At 46.7% G+C, this 21,536-nt stretch overlaps 1 protein-coding gene across 3 annotated transcripts in view; it reads right to left on the minus strand.

The window, feature by feature from the left end:
• The window catches only part of MLLT1 (MLLT1 super elongation complex subunit), a 32,541-nt gene extending 20,393 nt beyond the window's left edge, over positions 1-12,148 (minus strand). For all 3 annotated transcript variants that reach the window (XR_014230276.1, XR_014230277.1, XM_082330987.1), the window contains exons 1-3: positions 12,000-12,148; positions 8,749-8,929; positions 5,917-5,999 (exon numbers count right to left, since the gene is read on the minus strand). Coding sequence is in view for 1 of the 3 variants with exons in the window: in XM_082330987.1 (XP_082187113.1) it covers positions 5,917-5,999; positions 8,749-8,929; positions 12,000-12,011 (276 nt within the window). In the remaining 2 variants the exon portion in view is untranslated. The remainder of the gene's footprint in view (positions 1-5,916; positions 6,000-8,748; positions 8,930-11,999) is intronic.
• Positions 12,149-21,536: the final 9,388 nt, after the last annotated feature.

The following is a 21,536-nucleotide window of genomic DNA, read 5'->3' on the forward strand; positions in this document are numbered from 1 at the left end:
TACGTTACGCTTAATTTTTACTGTTTTCCAGCTTCCCGTCCCCACTGCACTCTTACAAACACCGAAGTTGCTTCATTTTTCTTCCGAGTTCTGAAGTAATGGGTTAAAGTTCTTTTGGCACTTTTCGTAAGAGGAGGAATTTTTCAAAGTCTTTTGTTAAAATTTCCTTGTCCTGTTTTTAAGGCAGGGTGTGCCCTTTGCCACTTAAACACAAATCAAAAGAATTTCACTGGTAGCGTGCGCATAAAGCTCATAAATCACTTTTAGAAAGCCATAAAACAAAATTATCTACAAAAATCTAGCACACCAAGGAAGCAGACTCATGGTTATTCAATAACTATAACATCTAACACTACTTCCCTTTTGCCATAGATCCAGCCTGACAGAGTCATTTATCCGTGACCGGTTCATAACGTCTGTATAAACGAAACCCCCTTTCCAGGCTCGTACAACCCGTTTGACTAGTCTTCCACCCCGCTTAGAGACAGGATATTTAAAACTGAATAGCCCAATATTCATTTTTTGAAGCAAGTAGCCTTATGTTACACTCGGCTAACGAGTCCATGGAACACCCTTATCTTTTATGAGATTCTACAGGGTTAACTAAAATAGCAGAGAACAGCATTTTGGAACTCTCCCCCATCTGAAGCCTATTACTTTGTTTGAAAATTAGGAAAATATACTCACTGCTCAAAGCCAAGCATTTAATAGTCTACTAGCTCTTATAAATACATGATATATGATGCTGGTATGGCTAGTAAAGCTGCTACGTTCGACAACGCTTCCTTGCCAGGCACTGCGACCTATTCAGCATAGGGAGATGCCTATCAATGCGCCACACTGAACGGCTACTGAAACACACACAGCCCAGGTGTTTTGGCCAGGAAAACAGTCTGCTCAGATAGAAGAATGGGTAAACTGATAACACATATTAATTTAGGACAGAAAATGATTAAAAAAAAAAAAAAAAAGATTCACCATTCAGCAGCAGCACAAAAGAAAGCGCTGCAGGTTTGGTAAGACAATACAGAACAGACCTAAAAAATGTGAGCAACAAATGCTTCCACTTAAAGGCTAGCCAAAATGACAAGCTTTACCCCTCCCTCCACAACTTTCAGCAACACTGAATAAATATGAACAGGTTAAATCTAGTCGTCCTTTCCTCAAACCTGTGCAGACTCTGCCCCAGTAACACAGCAATTTGTTAAATAAAATCAAATGTCGCATGCAAACACGGCCTCTTCAGCACCCTTCCTTAGCAGTATTTCACAAGCCAATACCTTCCTGACGGCGCAGCCCTGCCGCGCAGCTCTGACCAACCCCCAGTTTCACCTTCCCTGCCGCATGTGCACCCCACGTCCAATGTCTCCACTGAGTTCCCACTTTGAAACACAGATCATTTTTCCCTTCTCTAATATTTTTCTATGTATTTTATATATCACACCTATAAATACGGCAGAAGGGGTAAAATATGCATGATTTTATTTTGAACCTAACCGGAAAAATCAAACGGATTTCTCTGCTTTCTTTGCTTATCTCCCTTTTCACTAATAGAAAAAGCCTACGTTACATGTATCCATTATGTAAATACTGGAAGCCTTTTATCTCTAGCAGTGAAACTGGGAGGTAGTATCTTTAAAGAGACTTTAATACAACATCTTATCCATGTTGCATTAATATCATCTGCCTTATATCAGAATAGCATGGAAGGATACCAGACCTTTAGCTTTTGTTGGAGGGGGGAGGATTCATCTGATTTGATTAGGATGCAAAAAATGTAACAGGGGCTGAATACCAAAGTCATACCTGTGTTACAGTCTCCGGATTACACCATATGCCGCTAGAAGAGATGTATTTGGAGACAACAATAAGGCCATGAAAAAAGCCTCAAGACTGTTGAAATTGAGTGGGGGGGAGGGAAGGGGAAGAGCAGCAGAAAAACAGCAATGCATTTATTGTGCCCAGTTTGTATTGATTCAAGCACCAGAAGCCACTAACAGCAGCCCTCATTATAGGAACACAAAGGATTTAAAAATAAAAATAGCATACTAACATTTTCAGTCCAACAATCCCAAATGATCCACTATCATTAGTCAACTGTGCTTTCAAACGCTTCATCATTCGACCTACTGAGACCCTGCCATTTGTTTTTCTGGTTCAGTTACAGAAGCAAAGGCTCTAGCAGGCCACCAATATCAAACGCGACTGCAAGTCCTGGGCTCTATACAGGCCACTGCAGCTCTCTGGAAAGCTCAGATAAACAAACCGTCCAGGTTCCCAGCAAGACGCAAAATACATATTCTGTAATTCATATGACAAGACTGAGAGAGCACGCACTTACTGAGGAACTGAATTACAGCACAGGAAGGACCAACACATGCCAACAAGGCATAGCTATGTTTGTAGAGGATAACAACAGGCTCTTGCGCCTTTTTTAACACTCTGCTGACACTCCCCTGTCTGACAGAAAGGCACCAAAAGCTTCAGCAGGGCCAAGAGCACTGACTGCTACTCCCAACAGCCAACAACAGTAACAAAAAGAGAGTACTCCAGCACAAAGAGTTCACGGGCAGTTTTATGCAAAGTTGCCCAAACAAAAATCCCTGATCAAGTTCATTAAAACCGTTCTTAAGTCAGTCTTAGTAAAACTGTTCCTTAGCAGTGAACAGGCTCGTGTTTCTTTAGCCAAAGCAAAGAGTACACTGGCTCTGACAACCACTATTTATCATTCTAGTAACAAATTAGAACAGGGAAAGGAAATGGCTAAGAAGGAAGCTTAAACTGTGGAAAAAAAAATTTCAGCCAACCATGGCAAAGATCAGCCTCCACAGAGCAGTTCACTCCCTCTTCAAATCCTCTCTCCTCTCACCTTTACAAAGCTAAACATGCATCGATAAACAAATCCCAAAGCCTTTGCAACTCTTGTTTCAACTGACAGGACGCACAGCAACAAAAACGTGCTAGAATGCAGGGAGCATATGGCCAGAAAGACCCACCCGACTCCTCCTGCCCAGCCACCTACCAACCAGCGCTTTCTACCCAATCCCAGAATCAATCCGTAACATCTACTTGAAAAGAGTTATTCAAGGATGAGTCCCAAATGCTGGAATCAATTCAGGCAAATTCAGAACAATATATGCTCTACACACAACAGCTGATCCCCACCAGTGTCAACAGGTTTACACAGATCAGAGTGAGCATATGGTCTCGAAGTAGCAAAGACTTATTTATTTGGTGCTTTAATGTCACATTCTTTAATGCAGGAGAAAATAGGCTGTGTTCTAAGCCTTTGCCATTCCTCCTCTTTCCCAATCTTCTTCATTTCTACTATATCCCAGCCTTGGCTTATCTTTTGTCTTTGCATTTCTGTCTCTGCAGAAGTATTTACCTCTCACATTTCCTTCAACTCCACTTACTGAAAATAATCATAGCTCTTAATATTTCAAGACGGCATTATCGCCGGGCAATAGCGGTCAAAGGAGCCAAATTCCTCACATCGTCAAGCAGCTTCTAAGCTTCCAGCAATCATCAGTACCGTGCTTAACTTCCAAATGTGCAGAGTATAGAACATTTGCTGACATAAGGATGGAAAAATTACTTTTAAGCAGCAAAAGCAAATGTCAGACAACTTCAGCGTAGCTCACGTATTTCAAGTTCACGGTTGAACCTGGGAACGTGTCTCTGTTCAAATGATGCGCTGAAAGACAGAAGCGATCACGTCTTCCCTCAACCACCACTTGCCCCAATTTAATAATGGGAGGTGCTGTCTGTAACTGCTTAATTAGTCAATTTATCAGTCAGCTTAAAAGTGGAAAAGAACTTCTCCACAATGCATGCATCTAAAAAGCAGGGCGAAGATGAGTATTTTGAAGATTCGTATTTTTGAAAACAAGTCTGCAACTAAAACTGTTTTCCTATTTATTTTTCATCTTTCTGAAGACCAAAATGCCAAAACCAGACAGCCTTCTCCTAAACTAACTGCTACTTCCATTGTTTCCACTAAGAAGAGACCACCTATTTCCCTTATTTATAAAAGCCACCCTACCCCTAACGCTAGAAAGAGCAAGTATGCAGTCACGTGTTTATAGAAACAATGAGAAGCGATGACCCCTGTGGGTGTGAAACCAAGCCATACTCAGAAAAGCTGCCGGTTCCATATTCTGTGAGGAGCATATGAATATAAAGGAGAGCGAGAAAGAACTCATACAAATGCAGATGACAGTCATTGCTAACAAGTGCACCTACAAAAAAATACAGGAGAGGCAGAAATGAGAAAGATCTGAGGACTTGTGAAAGACAAAGCCATCGGAGACCTGCAGGGAAAAGGCAAGTGTGAGGAAAGACTGGGGGAAGGAAGGAAGGAAGGAAAAATAAAAGGTAAGAGTAGAAACAAAACATAGTTCACCCATCACAGTCATTCGAGATTCCCCTCACAAGAAGTCGGTGTGGAGATGACATTTTTTGGTCAGGAACGTAAAGGTAGATTTTGAACCTGAATTAAGCCAACATACAGTGCAGATAAAGAGTTTCCTGACTTCCATCCAAAACCTCAGAAAAGCCACCAGAAGACAAACTACTTTTAAGCTTTTGAGGTTTTTTTCCTGCAGTCAAGTCGTAGTTTTCAGTGTTTGCCAAAAAAGTTGCTTCTATCAACAACTTTCGTCCCCTGCCCTCTAACTGCCATTTCTCTTCACATCCTTTTGGCTCACCCCACCCACCCAAAAGAAAGTTGTGGGCAAAACGTTCCCAGGTTTAGAAGACAAATCTTCTTGTGGTTCAGTCTCATTATTTGGCTTATTACTCAGACTCATAAAGTGGGGTAAGAGCAATGCGGTAGGCCAAAAAAACCAAACTGAAACAGTAATTACTCACAAATGACACTGCCAGGAGAGTATTCTGTGCTAGACTGGGGTGAGAAGGAAACGATAGACGGATACGTTTGTGGGAGGTACGATGGAAGGGATGCTGCGAAGCTAAAGCGAATTAGGTTGTTGTATGTGGTCTGCTGTCAACAAAACCTGGGGTAACGGCTTGTGCTTGGAGGGTTGAGGGAGGTAGGGGTGAGAGCATACATTATAAATGATGCGGCTTAATGGTCAAATTTTGGTTTATCTAGGTTCCCTCTTAGGGATAACAGGCAGAGCATTTTTTAAATTTTATTTAAGTAGTAATCAAATCCAGGAAGATTCGGTATTCATGTTTAACAAAACAGTTTAACTGACTTAACACGAACACAAGTGCCCAAATCTCTGTTTTCATAACCTTCTTCAAGCCATGTAGCACGCGACCTCTGCGGTAAGACTTAAAGCAAGCAATAAATCCCAAATTTTAACTTTTGTATACTTGTTGGCAACACATCTTAAGATTTAAAATATTTAGTGTTTTCTTTTTGGAAGAGTACTGCATCAGAAGGACAATATTTTTAGCTGTAAATACCTGTCCTATATATGCAAATCTTTGTCTTGGGCCTATACAAATTTTATACCTGTACAGCTAATGCAATAAGATTGCAAATAAAAAATGGATTTTTTTTTAATATATTGCCCATCAACACAGTATTTACAAACGTTTATAAAATCAGTAGTTTATGTTTATTTACTTCCCTTTGCATAAAATATTTTAAACCGCTTTAATATTATCCATGCTAGAGAAGCTTGTTACCCGTGGTACAACCTCTGTTCAGAATCTCTAGGACCATCACACTGTCCTGATATTACCTTTCTATACAATTCCATTTCTGCCAAAAGCTTTCTTTTGAAGTCTGGCAGGAGCTTGCAACTCCCAGTTAAATTCTATTTATTAGACTAATAAAAAACACACACATAAAACAGTCACATAATTTAGAGTCTTTCTGTCAGGCAGTTTCGGGCTCTGGCACAGCTCAAAACAATTAGAAGACCAGAAATCAGATTCTACCTTATTTTTGAAGTACACTTCAATGGGCATAATGAAGCCTGCGTAGCCAGACTCTTCCACTTTGTAAGGGGGCTCCTTGCACACTGAAAAGAGAACAAACAAATGTTAACTTTGAATATAATGCAACTTAATCTGAGCCAAAAAGGAGTTGCAGGATGAGAAATGGGCCTCTGAGAACTCAGGACACATTTAAAACCCTGACCTTTGTGGAAAAAACAAAATAAGATGGTGGTCACGAGCTTAGTTAAGAACATGAAAATCTGTTCTTAGCTCCTCCCATGGAAAGGAAACATAAAACACGCCATGCCAGAGTCTCAGTGAGATTCTTCCCCCCGCTTTTGCAGTGAGATACAATTACATTTCTGTGCTGTTCCACAACAATGCAAACTGCCAGTTAAAGCTGTCCTGAAAAAAAAGGCGAAGACCCGAAGGGTGGGAATTTGAACAGTACAGAAAGGTAAAATTTACTTTGATGCCAACATTTATTAATCAAAACACTACACCGTGCGAGCGGATATTTTTTTTTTTCCTTTGAAACGCTCTCCTGCAATGCTCAATCTTCATAATTACGTAACAGCCATACTACAAGGTGCTTCATCCAAACCTCGTAGCAAACCTGAAGGGCAGGTAAGCGCTGCTATTTACTTCACATACAAGGAAACGGAGAAAGGTTAAATAGCTTGCCGCTAAGGTCACAGCGCTGCCTACTGCAGAAACATCGATTACAAAAGTTAATCGCTTCTAAGAAATTAATCTACGTGCTTCCTGCCTCAGTTCCCCCATCCCGCTACCTGTTGTATCTTCATGCTACCGAATCCTTCCTATCATCTACCGCTGCATTTCAGTGGGGTGACAGCCAACTCAAAGGATTCCAGGATCATTTCTTTGCCCATGACATAGCTACACGCAACAGCTGCCAGAAGAAACATGAGACCAACACAGATATTCTCCCTCTCAGGAACCGGATGCACTTGCATATAATTTATGCACTACAATATATGTAAATAAAGTCAATTAAGTAATTAGAGGAATTCCGTGCAAATCTTTTTACTTTCTCTAAAGAACTCCAAGTAATTAATATGATTAGGAAACAGTACCTCAAACCTAAAAAGCACACAAACTATTTTCCTTTAATGTAGATATATTATCCTCAGCTCTAAGCACTTCTACCATCATTAAGGTGCTAGAAAGCAGTACTCAAAATTCCACTGTGAAAAAAGAGCATATCTAAAAATAACAAAAATCTCTAGACTTGCTTTAACTTGAATTTCATATAAGAACCCTATCATTAAGGGGAAAAAGCCCAAAACCAAAGAACAGTGCCAATATGGCAGCGGGAATCTTAAGACTATCTGCCAAGCAGCCTTTGTTCCTTTGCCGCTCTATTCTAACAAATTAAAATTACTACACAAGCAATCTGCTAGCAGCACAAGCCTACCTTCACCAGTAGATTTTGCTCCAAGTAAGAGCGAACCATCTGAAGAAACCCTTCAAACAAAACTATAAATAGTACGCGTCTGCCATACGATTTACGTACAACCCAGACACACTTTGGTCAAAAGCAAGCTGGCATTACGAGCAAGCTTAAGAAAGCACGCAAAACCTAGAGATTGGAAAACTGTCTCTTTAAAGGTAGATGATATAGCAACCGACTGAGCAAAGACCATGTACTATCCCAACACAGTTGTTTGTAATAAAGTAATTACACCAGATGACAAGAATTGTAGCACAGCAGATTGTAACTTTTATTCTATAAATTAGCTTTCAGCTCGGCATTGCACTTGCTTATCATACATCAGTTTTACTACATCAATTCGAAGGAGAGATTATTAACATACAGACTAGATTCACATCCTTATGAGCTGAACACCTTTGAGTTACTTTCCACCGTGGACTCTCACAAATAACCAATGTAGTAGGTAGTCCTAAGACATCCTGCGTGACCAGCAGTCTTCCAAAGAAATATTTCAGAGAATGCACATTACGAAGTAATTTACAGCAATACGCTTAGGCAGCCAGCATTCCGCGTAACACTACATAATAATAACGCTGCAGATGCAGTTACACAATCTGAAGCAGATCTAAGTCTTTGCTGCTGCCGAAAAGGGCAATTCCTGCTCCTCCACCTCAACCATGTGTTCCCGCTGCCCCGTGCCAAGAATAAGGTTCATATTGCTGCACAGTCAGAAAGAGCAATGAACAGATCCAGCAAAAATAACACCACAATTTGTATGCTCTCCCCAGCCTTGCTGACTGCACAGCGCTTGCACACATATGTGCAGCTGGAACACACAGCCAGTGGCAAAACAACCACCACCCCTTTGGCATCATTGATTTCTGCTGGCTTAAATACTACCTGAATTGGCAGGTGAGACTAGAAACTGCAAGAATCCTGACGGCTACTTAATGACCAATGCACAAGTCTGCATGCTCCAGTATGTATACGAGCCTTGTATGTGAGCATCCCTCACCAATCACATGCTTCCAGCTTGTGCTGGCGAATATTAACAAATTGAACCCATCTTTCCCATTTTGCAACATGAGTTATCTTCTGCTGTCACTAACTGTCTGGAGAACCTGCATGTACTAATGCTTAAATAAGAGGAGAAAGCACCTCACCTCCAGCCCTTTCATCAGAAGAAAGGTTCCATTCTTCCTGACCTTCCTCAAACAAAGACGGTAAAGGTTAAAGCTGAAGTGCACGCAATGCACATTTTGTTCTTCTTTAAGGAGATATTTTACAGAAAAGTGACAGTCCAAGACAACCTTGGCTCGCACAATGCTCTTTCATACAGAGGAGACCTAACAATACATCTTCAAAAATACACTCACCTCGCTTGGGTTTTGGGAAGCTCTCATGTAGCCGAAAGACCACCCTTTCCACAAAATGCTGGATGTCGCACTGCTCCGGGCCACGGACAAACACCATCCAGTCATGAGTAAACCCTTCGGTGGTGGGCTTTTTCCGCAGTTGGGCTCGGTGCCCCAGCTCCAATTTTACTTGAACCGTGCACTGTTTTAGGATAGAGGTAAGACTATAAGCGAAATGAAACAGCTTACATGTTATGCATACTGCTGAGCCCCACAGACAGAAGACGCTAGATCACCACGGGGGGGAATACAACAGCCTCCACAGAGAGATTAGTGTAATTCTAAAAACTACAGTGTTGTCAACAGAAAAGGTATCATAAAAATAGCTCCTAGCACCATTTCATACCTATCTTCTTCCTAATATTAGCATTGCAGAGAAAACAGCTTTAGAAGAGGGATAGGTTTATCTGCCTCACTTATCAACTAAATTGTCAGCAAAGTCCTAATTGCGGAATCTTTATTTCTAGAAAGTGTCAGAGACAGAACTTGATGTTCACAGCTTACAGAATTCACAGCACTGACAGAAAACTAATCTTAAACCAGGAAAAATTAGATCATGTATTGGTGGTTTATGATATTCCCTGGAATATGTAATACATTAGAATACAGCTATGATGCTCCTTGTATTCTTTTAAACGCATTTTATTAACGCACTTTCAAAGACCAAGCCTGCATATAGCATGCCCGCACAATACCCAACACTAAAATAACCTAATTCTGATTCGCCCTCCCGAATCCTACTCTAATCGTAGAATAACAGAGAGGGTGTATTCAGTGTCTCACCCAAAGCACAAAAATCCCATTAAATATCTTAAAAATGAGATTAAATTAATTGTGAAGATCCACATATTATTGCAGACTTCACAGTCAGAAGAAAGCAAATGAATTAAACAGATGTAACAGAGGAAAGGCAAACGTGATTCAGACACAAGTTAAAGCAAGCAAATCTTAGGGCAAGATTTGTAGAGACAGGGAATAACACCTAAGGTATCCGACTACTTACTAATTTTGTGCATATGCATTATACAAACCAGACCCATAGCACATTGATCTCAAACTAAACCCAACAAAATCCAGCTTCAGCAACTGGAAGCTTATAAAGAAGGGGGCAGTTTTTAGTCCTTACTCCCGTCTTCACCTGAGACTTGAAAATAAGCGTGTTGTTCTTTCCGGCAGTTCTCAATTACCATTGGGAGAGGCAACATTATTTGTCATTGCCTATATTAGAGGTGGACACAGACCCAAACTGAGGGCCTGATGTTAGACAATGAATATAGAAAGAGCGAGCTTCCCGAGATCTAGACAAACGTTTAGGAAAAGCATTACCCTCATTTTCCCATCGACGAACTGCAACAAGGAGTATGACCGTGATTAACGCTCAAAAAACATTTTGCGTATCCAACCTGGCATTTTATGGGAATGTGATTTTCAGAGCATGGTTAACACTTGCTGAGAAAGCGTAAGTCACTCAATCTCAGTATTCTTTTCTTTGTAAAAAGATCACACAGGAGGTCTACAGAGTACCAGGCATCAAAGCTCGACCTCCCAAATTGCAGTCCAGTTCTAATTTCCACTATAAGCCTTAACACACTCTTTCAGGCAGTTATCTTTATGGCAAAATACCTTCAGCTGCCACCCAACACATCAATTCTCAGGGACAAACTTAGCTAATTAATTGCTTCACCTGTTTTACTATAACACTTCTTCAGGTTACCTTCCCCTGCAAGTTCTCTTGGCAGGCCATTTTTTCCCATTCTGTGCTTTAGGGCTTATCTACGCTGGCTCCATCTTGCTCCTGCGCTAAAAATGAAGGTACGCGGCCGTCTGTTCTTTCATGTTGTATTAAGGAATAAGAAAAGAGGCAAGGTGTGTTTCACTCAAAGCACAGCAACCTCTCCTACGGTGCAAGAGCATTATGTGGAGAACGTCTGCCGAAATCCCAAGCTCGCACAGGAGACTGCTCGCAGGCCTGCTTTATCTGGGATACTTCCCACAGTGTTCACACAAGCGTTCACATCAACTGAGCCAGTCTGTTCGGCAGCTTCACGTTATCGATTCCATAATTACCCTTTAAATTGTGCTACTGTTGCCAGTTACTACCCCTCTCCAGAGAAGTGCAAATGACTGTCAGTCTACAGAATTTGCCTTTCTAGTTGAAACGGCTGAGAAATTTTAGCTGAGAAACAGATGGGATTATGTGGAAGAGAACAAAATTAAACATAAAAGAGAACTGTTTAACTGAGAGTGAAAGTTGTACTTGCTACACTCCTCACATATCGGTCCAATTAACAATCGCTACGAATTAAGCCAGAAGTTGAAACACATTTGAAAATAAGATCTCCCAGCATAACAAACATCCGAAGTTGCTCCACTGAAAATGGAGGGTTTTTTTTTTTTCCAAGCGTGTCTCTCAACAAAGGGAAATCAGGATCCTATTCAAACAATTTGTAATAATACAAAGGAGTCTGCTTTTCAACTTCTCAATAAACATTCTGAAGGCTGCTCCGGGTTTTTGTTTGATGTGCTAATTGCCTGAAAGCCATAACCAGCTTCCATTCGCTCTCCTTTGGCTGATTATTCAAAGGATAGCGGGGCTCACCTCCTGAACCTCAGGCTCGTAGGTAACCTGTTACCAGCTCGCCTGCACTCGCACACAAAAGGCCTGAGCCAGCCTGCTCCGGATCACCCCAGGTAAACTTCCAGCATCCATCCCCGCCCGCTGCAGCGCCGCAGCGACCCGGCCGCTACCAGGCGGCTTCCCACCGCCTCCCGGCGCGGTAGTAACTCTCCCGGTGGCATTAACCCTTTGCACCGCGGCTGATGGGGGTAATAATGCCGGCACCACCCCTCCCCGTAAATAAGCCCGGGCAGGAATTTGCGGGAAATGCTGCTGCCACCCCCCGCCGCGGGCGAGGCTGCAGCGCGGCCGCCCATGAAGGAGCGAGGGCTGAGCAACCCCCCCCAAAAAAAGGGGGTGCGGGGTGGGGAGGAGGTGTGCCTCCCCAAAGGGGGGGCGATGCCCCCCAACACCACCGGGGGATCAACCCCCTCCTCATCCAGGACGGAGGTGGGGGTGCGCCCGGTACAGCCCCCCCCGCACCACCACCGGTGCAGGGGGGCCCGATCCCGCCCCACGCGTGCCCCCCACCGCGGGGGGGGAAGGGAGGGGCCGAGGGGCCCCACCCCCACGGCGGCGCGGCCGCTCCCCTCACCTGATTGTCCATGGCTGGGCGCAGCGCCGCGGGCCCCGCTCGCTCGCTCGCTCGCTCACTCCCGCCGCGGCGGTTTCGCTGGCCGGTCGGCGGGGAGGGGGGGTGTCTCTTCCCCCCCCTCTCTTCCCCCCCCTTCTACGACCGAAGCCGCTCTCCGTCCCCCCCCACCCCCCTCCCCGCCGCCTCGGCCGCCGCCGCCGCCGCCTCCTCGGTCGCGGCCCCTCACGGCCCCGCCGCCGCCGCTCGCCTCATTGTGTGTCACTCACAGGCACCAGCCCCGCCACCCCCCCGGCGCCCGCCCCGCGGAACCGGAAACCGACGCCATCAGAGAGGCACCCGCCCGCCGCCAATAGCCGCGTCGCTTCACGCCTGGAGGCGGGGCTTCCGCCCGGGCGCCGCCGATCTCCCCCGCCTCCGCATGATGGGCAGCCGCTACGCCCAATCGGCGGCGGGCGGGCTGCCGAGGGGGCGGGGGTGGGGCGGGGCCTGCGCTGGGTCAAGCGGGTGGTGGGAGGGAGCGGGGCCTCGCCGCCTCCTCCGCCCCCCCGCCTTCCCCCGCGGCGGGCGCGGCGCTGCGGCGCGCTCCTGCCCTGCGGCGTGGCCGGGCTCGGGCCCGCGCCCCGTTCCCGGGCGCCCTTCCCGGGCCTGTCCGCCGGCCGGCACCGAGACCAAGCGCTTGGGCCTTGTTGTGCGCCCCGGCCGCGCCAACCCGCCCCTTTTCCCTCCCTCGGCCCACGCTTCCCCGCCGCTGGCGGCGGCGAATCTCACCCGTTTATTAATTTCCTGCACAAATGAGCTGAGAACAAGGGAAACCACAGCTCCCAGTACAGCGGACGCGGCAGTCCGGAATGGCTGGGCAGGGCTGAGCCTTGGCTGGGGAGGAGGCTGGCGGCACTGCTCGCCCTCGGTTCTCCTTGTTCTCCCTCAGCCTCTCCTCACTTCCCCTCCATCTCTTCCCCCATCGTCTTCCCTCGGTCTCATTTTTCCCCTCACTGTTCTTCATTTTCCCTCAATACCCCCCCCCTTTCCCTCTTTATCCCTCATTTCTCCTCAGTTTCTCTCATTTTCTCCTGTTCTCCCTTGTTTCCCCTTGCTCTCCTTCGTTCTCCCTTGTTCTCCCTCATTTTTCCCTTGCTCTGCCTCGTTTCCTTTCAACTGCCCTCGGTCTCCCTCATTTCCCCCTTGGTCTCTCACATTTTCTCTCAGTTTCCATTTCCTCTTTGGTCTCCCTCATTTCCCTGCAGTTTCTCCCATTTTTCCCCTCAGTCTTGCACATTTTCTCTCAGTTTCATTTCCCCCTCAGTCTCCCTCATTTTCCCCCAGTTTCAATTTCCCCTCAGTCTCCCTCATTTTCTCTCAGTTCCCATTCCCCCCTCGCTCTCCCTCATTTCCCCTCATTTTCTTATTTCCCCCTCAGTCTCCCTCATTTCCCCCCTCAGTTCCCATTTCCCCCCCTCGCTCTCCCTCATTTTCTCTCAGTTCCCATTTCCCCCTCGCTCTCCCTCATTTCCCCCCTCAGTTCCCATTTCCCCCCTCGCTCTCCCTCATTTCCCCTCATTTTCTTATTTCCCCCTCAGTCTCCCTCATTTCCCCTCATTTGCCCCCTCGCTCTCCCTCATTTTCTCTCAGTTCCCATTTCCCCCCCTCATTTTCCCCCCTCAGTCTCCCTCATTTCCCCTCATTTCCCCCTCAGTCTCCCTCATTTCCCCTCATTTCCCCCCTCAGTTCCCATTCCCCCCTCGCTCTCCCTCATTTCCCCTCATTTTCTTATTTCCCCCTCAGTCTCCCTCATTTCCCCTCATTTGCCCCCTCGCTCTCCCTCATTTTCTCTCAGTTCCCATTTCCCCCCCTCATTTTCCCCCCTCAGTCTCCCTCATTTCCCCTCATTTCCCCCTCAGTCTCCCTCATTTCCCCTCATTTCCCCCCTCAGTCTCCCTCATTTCCCCTCATTTTCCCCCTCGCTCTCCCTCATTTCCCCCCTCAGTTCCCATTCCCCCCTCGCTCTCCCTCGTTTCCCCCCTCCGCTTCTCTCGTTTCTCCCCTTGCCCCTCGCCTCCCCCCCCCCCCCCCCCCGCAGCTCCCCTCACCTTCCCGCCTCTCCCCGCTTCCCCCCGGGCTCTCCCCGCTTCCCCCCGGGCTCTCCCCGCCGCCCCCTCCGCCCGCCGCCGCCCTCCGGCCCGGGCCTCGCCCGCCCAGCGCCGCCTGCCCCGCCGCCGGCCGTGCCGCGATGGAGACGGCGGGGGAGAAGGGCTGTTCGCTGCAGGGGAAACAATATCTCGTTTTCTGGTCTGTAGCGGGGGGTATTTGCAATGCAAATGGGCCCAGGGATTCCTTCAGTGAGGCGGTGGTTATCAGCCGCGGGCTCAGCTGGGTGACGAGCCCGGAGGTCACTGTCCTGGCTGAGAAAGGAGCTGCTGGCTGCGGCGGAGGCATCATTAAAAGCCGCCCGCCCTGCAGACGCGGTTTTCTCAGCACCGCTGCTGACTCTGAGCGTGACATTTGCATCTGAAAAGTGGGTTTTGTTTACCTTTTCTTCGAGCTCTTAAATGACAAGTTATTGCGCTCGATTTTGTGAGCCTCAAATTAACGGCGGCACTCTCGTTACGAGTGTGATTTGTGACTGTTTCGGAGCAAATTTTCTTTTAGATGCAAGGCAGAATTTTTTTCTTCGCGCAAGTTTCTTGTTTGAAATAGTTTGTTGATCTCTGTAAGGCAGCAGAAAAATGCGTGTTAGCCAATAACGCTGCGTGTGTTGCTAACTGATAGCCACGGGCAAGGATTAATCGGTTCCCAAATCATTCTAAAGAGCCAGTTTACCTCATCAACCTGATAGAGGATATTAGTAAAGCAAAATGCTTAATCGCTTCAGTTAACAGCAACAACAACAAAAAAGAGCCTGATTTGGATTCTTTTAAGTGCCCCAGTTTTAATTTTCCATGTTTCTGTCTGATGCGGTCCCAAGAGATCTCCTCGGACAGTCTCTTTTCTTCTCCATTGAGACAGGGCCTCTTTCTCGGCGAGTTCTCATTGATATCTTTAATTGTGGACATTATTCCCATGCACATGACTCTTAGGTCTAAATCTTTTATTTTCTAACTCCCAATCCTAGCTATTCAGCCACAGCCTCCTCACAGTCCTTGGTGGTTACGTGCTCCCGGGCCTGAATCTTTTCTGGAAATGTCTTTGTCTTTCCCAAGTTTGACTCCGCTCTTGCTCTGTTGCGTTTCCTCCTTGTGCAAGAGATGTTGCACAGACACACAAGACCCTGAACTTTTCCCTTGCCTGAAAAATTGCTGTTACTTCCTCTGAAACATCATTAGAATTTGCTTTTTATTTTAATTTCCATCGATGACGATTTTTCTCTGCCTTTATTTTTGCCCAGCCTGGTGTTAACGGTTGTTTTCATGCTTTCCCGATGCAGGACCTGGGCTGCCCTCCCACCTCAGCACGCCCGTCTTTACTTCTGCTGCTTTGGACACAAGTCGCTCCTCCGGCTTTCGGCTGCTCTGTGGCCTGGGGTGGGATCCGAGCAAGGACTCAGAGACTTCCAAGTCAGGGACGGGAAACCCAGAGTCAGCTTCCACGGCATCTCAGGCGGGCAGCGCGGCGCCCCGCCGTTAAACCGCGCTGTACTGGAGAAGCTGGGGTGCCCCGTTCAGAGTAAGCCCATCGTTGTATGGACGCCTGCTCCAAGCCAGCACCCCAGGGCTCTGTGCTGGGAAGAGTGGAGTGGATTAATTTAAAACGTGCTGGGGTAGCTCTTTAGTTTCAACTGCGAAAATACTCAAAGAGAGAAATTCCTATAACCAGCCTTTGCTCCACTAGCAGTTCCCAGTTCTGAATGGTTTCCAGCCCAAGGACTGATGAAGCTCACCCCCGATTTTCTTTTTAAGATCCAAAAAAAAAAAAATAATCACAGCCAAGGGTAGAAAATTTGCCAGGCTCTATGGGAGTGCGTTGGGAGTTTCAGGTGCCGGGGAAGGTGGAGCCAGCAGCCATCCAGGCTCCTCCAAACTTCTAATTTTGTGGGGACATCTCAAGCTAACGAGCTGTCAGCTGAGTGCCTTCGCACCCAAGGCAGCCGTGGGCTGAGCTCCTGTTTCTTTATATCTATTCCAGCAACTTCTGGGTTTTGCAATAAGCGTCTGCAAATCCAATTAGCGTCTTTCTTTGTGGTACTGTATGCTGGCAGAGATCTGCTGTGTTGCTGCCATCTACAGTAGGGCCAGTGCCAATGGATAAGAAACAGATCTTATTTGCATATTCAAATATGCAAATGACACATGACAGCTCTCCCTAATTTTTGTTTGGGCTTTTTATTTTTCTTTCCAGAGCCTTGCTTCAAAGATCCTTGTCTTGGACTGAAAGGTGTGTGTTTAATCTGGCTTGGCCCACGGCAGGGGACTGTGCCAAGGACTGGTTCTGTCCCCTGAGACTTGGGGATGGTGGAAAATAAAGTGGAAAAAAGACTTTGCACTGCGCTTGTCCCTGCCTTGGCTGGGTAAATGCAGGGATGGGAAAGATTTCTGGGGTGTTTCCCCCAGCACAGGCTAAGCGACAGCCCTGGGAGGGTACAACACGTCCCTTCTCTTTCCCGCTTGTACACCCCACGGCTGCTGTACAGGCCAAACCTGGCAGGTCTTGGGGAGCGTGGCTGAAGGAGGCAACGACCGCGGTGTTGGGGAAGGGATGAGTCCCGGTGCTTTGGTGGGGAAAGTCACGGTGAGTGCAAGCTGGGGCAGCCCAGCCCACGCTCGGGCGTCCGCAGACGCCTCCTGGGAGAGGACAGGCCGGCAGGCGCTGAGCTGCGACAGAGCCCACTCCGGGTTTTCCGAGGCTCTGCCTGGGGAGCAGCCAAACTCGAGGCACCTCTCCTTCCTCCCGTGCTGCTCCCCAACTCCTCCTCGGCTCCTCCTCTCTGCGGGAACACGACATTGACCCCCGAACACACACAGCCCCCCCAGACAATCCCACTTGCCGTGCAACCCAAGGTGCCCAAACTGCTTATTCGCCAGCCTCCGTGCAACACCTCATCTTGCAGCAAAAGTACTTTCCTGTCGGCTTAGCGTGGCTCATTGGGGTGGCTGGCTCTCCGTCCGCTGTAAGGCCCCGTCGCCAGTTTATAGGTCTGCATCTGTATGTTTGCGGCTTGCCCTTCCTATCCCTGGAGAAACACGTTTGTTTCACCGTTTGTCGTCATTTATTATTATTTTCTTGTTACCGATTTAGTTGCCTCTTCCCTTTTTCCACTCTGAACTGAGGACCACAAGTTCTGTGGTCAGCCTGTGCTTGGAGTGGCTTGGACACCAGCCAGCCAACAAGCAAGGCTGTCTCCAGCACTTAAAGAGTCAGGCAGTGCAGAAAAATGATCATCTTGTGATAGTCCCAGGGATTTAAAGAATAAGACACAAATCTTGCATTTGAGCAGCATTTCTCTGAGAAAATATATGCCTCCACTTTGTGTCCATGTGCAACGTGACTGAGTGGAAAGACCCCTAAGCTCTCTCCTGGATATGTGCAAGTCACTTCACTGCCTTCTCCTACCGGCTGCAAAGCGATTATAGTGATCTTCATCTACTTTCGTGAAGCACGTCCGATGAGCAAAATACTCTGGGGCGTTTCCAAGATGAACATACCTGCAGTTGAAACAAAAACCTGATGATATTTTAGGTAATAAGGGGCAGATGGCTTTCTCCTGGTACTTACCATGGCTTTGCCAGCAGCAGCCCTTACTTACAGCCGCAGAAAATGTTCTGAACCCGAAGTCAAGAGAGGGTTCAGTTTCTCTGGGTGCACCGAGGGGAGCTGGGTGTTGCTTTGGTTTGTCTGTGGCCTTTGTTGCCTTTACTTCGTGGCACAGGCTCACCCCAGGGCTTGTCCGTGCGGGCTGCCAGGGAGAAAACCGAACAGGTAGTGACAGCGAGAGAAGCCGTGAGTGAGGAGGAGTCAGTTCTGCAGCGATGCTTGTTCTGGTGTAGCAGGGCTCCTGGTTTGCTAATCAGCGTTGGGATCCCTGCAGGGAAGCGTGTTCGTTCGAATCAGCTGTTAATCCTAGCAATATTTATTCTTCTAAAAATGATTTTGTTTTGCCTGCTCTCTGCCTTCCCGTCCTTCTCCGGTTCACACTCCACACTACGGTATTCACAGCACACATTTAACACCACGGTAGTACAGCAAAAGTCCAGATTGTTAATAGCCAAAAACTCTGATTGCCAAAAAGATACTCCTAGCAACTACTAGCTGCATCTGGGAAAAATTACAGACAGCTTGGAAATTCTTTAGTTCCCTTATTAATGAAGGACTTAGTAGAAAAAAAACCACCACACTGTAATACAGTTTAGCTTAACTAAGTTCTTTAGTGCCTGAGGAAAATCTAAATTATAGCGTACTATAGCTACTGAAAAATGCAAAAGGCTTTTAACGTACAATAACCCTCCTAACCAGAAGGAAGAGGGAAAATTTTCTTAGTAAGCGGGAACACAATGAGAATTTATTTTATTCTTTCTGTGTATTTAGTGCTGGTGAAAAGAGCCAGATGAATAGTCACAAATACGTCATGTCCCTTGCAGATACAACATGGGCAGCACAAGCGTCCTCAAACTGCCCCGCCAACGTGCTTCAATTCTGAATGAGAAGGACCAGCTTTCTGGGTGAGAAAGGAGTCTGCCTCTATTCAGTCCCTGACCCCTCTGCTCAAAGCTGTTAATGAAGGGGCCTCATTAACACCAAAGGTGAGCTTGGCATTATAATGTAGCTCCTGGTCCACCGCAGGCTAAATTGACACCTATCAATTCGTTTCGCCTGGCTATTGAGCAGCCGTCGGATGACGGTACCTTTCCCTTGTGCTCTACAGACAGAGGTCAGGTTTGGCCAAGTGATGTAACGGGCTGCGTCGTGCCAAACCCGCCAGCCGGCTGGACCTGCCGCGAAGAGCATTTCACAGCCTGGATTTGTCCAACGCTGAATACGAGCTGCTGGCAGAAGTGCAGGCTGGAGAAGACGGGCCCAGGCACCTTATGCGCCCGTTGGAGCAAACGCAGTCACGGTACAACAGGAGGGAGTGAGATTCACTGCCGAAATTTGTGTCTGCTTTGCGTGGGGCTTCTTTTGGTTGATGCCAAAGTCATTGAAAGGTGCTCGTCTCAGAGGCCACCTTCTGACTGGTGACTGTCACCCTAGACGGGATAACTTTTAGGCCACTGAAAAATACCAGATGGGGGAAAAAATAGCTTGAAAAATAGGACGTGACAGGAGGAGATCAGTAGGAGAGTCTGACCAGCACCAAAAAGCCTGTTCTGAATTGTTTTACGTATTGAAGAGTCCAAAAAGCAAGTAGGAATTACTATCGCAGACAAATATACTGTCTGAGATATGAGAGAACCTCTTCCCAGGCATTCCCAGGGTTTGGAGTTTCCTAGGGCTCTAATGTAGCAGTCGGGTGGCCGCACACTCACGCTTGCCATATTTCTGAGCACGCTGAGCTCTGGCTCACACTGTGTGGTGCCTTTTCCTCTTGCAACTGGTGTTTCTGCTATTTCCAACCTCAGTAAGTCAGCTCGGTGGTTTTCAGAGCAACTGGCCATTTCCACCATCAGCAGATACCCAGCCTGGTGGTTTGCTCCTCTCTACGCTCAGAGCAGATTGTGAGACATCCCCGAGCTGGCAGCGCAGCGTTTCAGAGCCTGTAACATTCAAATCGGGATGAATTTCTGATTTTTGTGGATTCTGGGTCAGCTGCTCTCATGACAGATTCCAGCAAAACTAAGCTGTTACTGATTTAAGCTGTTTTGCTGGAATGATATGAAATGAGCTTTCACCTGTCTACATAGCAACTGGAGGTGGGGTTGCCACATATGTAAATGTATGCAAACCACCTCTAATCTAGCTAACTCAGGTACGATAGCAGTTCAGATAATACCCCACGCTGCAGTACGGGCTATGCAAACTTGCCTGTGACTCAGGGAATTTGGCTGGCCCTACCATGCTGAAATTTATCCCACTGAAACTTAATCATTATCGCTGATACCGCTACCTGTGAGACAATAGTGCACCTGATTGCAGCAAAGTCATATCTTAGCAGTGTGGCACGTCTCAAATGCCTCGGAGCTTGTTTTTGTTGCATAAAGGCCCAGCCAGGGCAGTTTCAAGGGAGTCAGGTTGGAATATAAAGCGACGTACACATGCGACAAATACCATTTCGACCAACGCAGGGAGAGCTGAGAATTGTCTCTGCAGCTACACTGTGGAGGCAGAGCTGTAACAAATTCTTTCCCTTTGTTACTCAAGCATCAGAATAAGGCGTGTAATACACGCTCATGAGTGAATCCATTACACATACATTTTACATGCCATCAATATTTTAGATAGATGAAGAATACAACCAATTTGGACACATTTCATGCAATTTTGAAATGCATTATGTAAACATTGCAGATGCAGGCCATTTTCTTCCGTTGCCTGTGCATTTTTATATGCTATGAAATCTATTTTAAATATATGCGTGAAATGTGTCATGAAACATCTGACATATGTGGAAAACATATTACTGTACCGTATGGGCAGTGTATAAGGTCGCTCATGAACAGCTTGAAAACAGCAATCATTTGCATATGGATATATAGCTGTTTATATGATGATACCGTCGTAAGGGAGTAAGGGGGATGTCCCAGGTCCACGTAGGTGGGTCCCAGGTCCCGGCGTCAGTACTGTTGGGCTCCTGATGAGTAAAGTTATGAGAACAAATACAAATCGCTAAAGTGGGTGGTGCCTGGAAATTTTCATCCGTTCCTCGTAACAGAGCAATTCATACTTTTGTGAAAGGTAAGGCACAGTAAGCAGGAGAGTGAAATCATGGTTTTAGTGACCCTTTGCTCCACCAGATTTGGATCGTTAAAAGCCATCCTTGTTCAAGGCACTTTTTGGCTGTTACAGAGCGGATCCTGTTCTCCCTTTCAAGCATCCACTTTGGACCGGTCTGGCCCTCTGGGCTGAACAGAGTTAGTACGCTTCGGGGATGGTACAAATGGGGTCAGACCCTGTCTTTAATCTATATGTATGTCTTTCCCTAAGGATGGTAAATGTTATTCAATGTTACATGAGTAAATCTTTAGGTCTGATAGGATGATTCATGATGAATAACAAATTCAACTTGTTGCCATTTTTGCTCTGTTACACAGATTTGATTTTGATTTCACTTGGCAGTGCTCTGGTGGATGTTAATACTTGGCAATATTAGGATAGTAAACAACAAAACCTCACATATATTAATCTTTGCATTTTCACATTACAGTTCTGTTGTGGTTTAACCCCAGCCAGCAACTCAGCCCCACCCAGCCGCTCGCTCACTCCCCCCCGGTGGGATGGGGGAGAGAATCGGAAAGGTAAAAGTGAGAAAAACTCATGGGTTAAGATAATGACAGTTTAATAGGTAAAGCAAAAGCCGCGCACGCAAGCAAAGCAAAACAAGGAATTCATTCCCTCCTTCCCATCGGCAGGCAGGTGCTCAGCCATCGCCAGGAAAGCAGGGCTCCATCACGC

This window comes from Platalea leucorodia, assembly GCF_965183815.1.
Source record: "Platalea leucorodia genome assembly, chromosome: 21".
NCBI lineage: Eukaryota > Metazoa > Chordata > Aves > Pelecaniformes > Threskiornithidae > Platalea > Platalea leucorodia.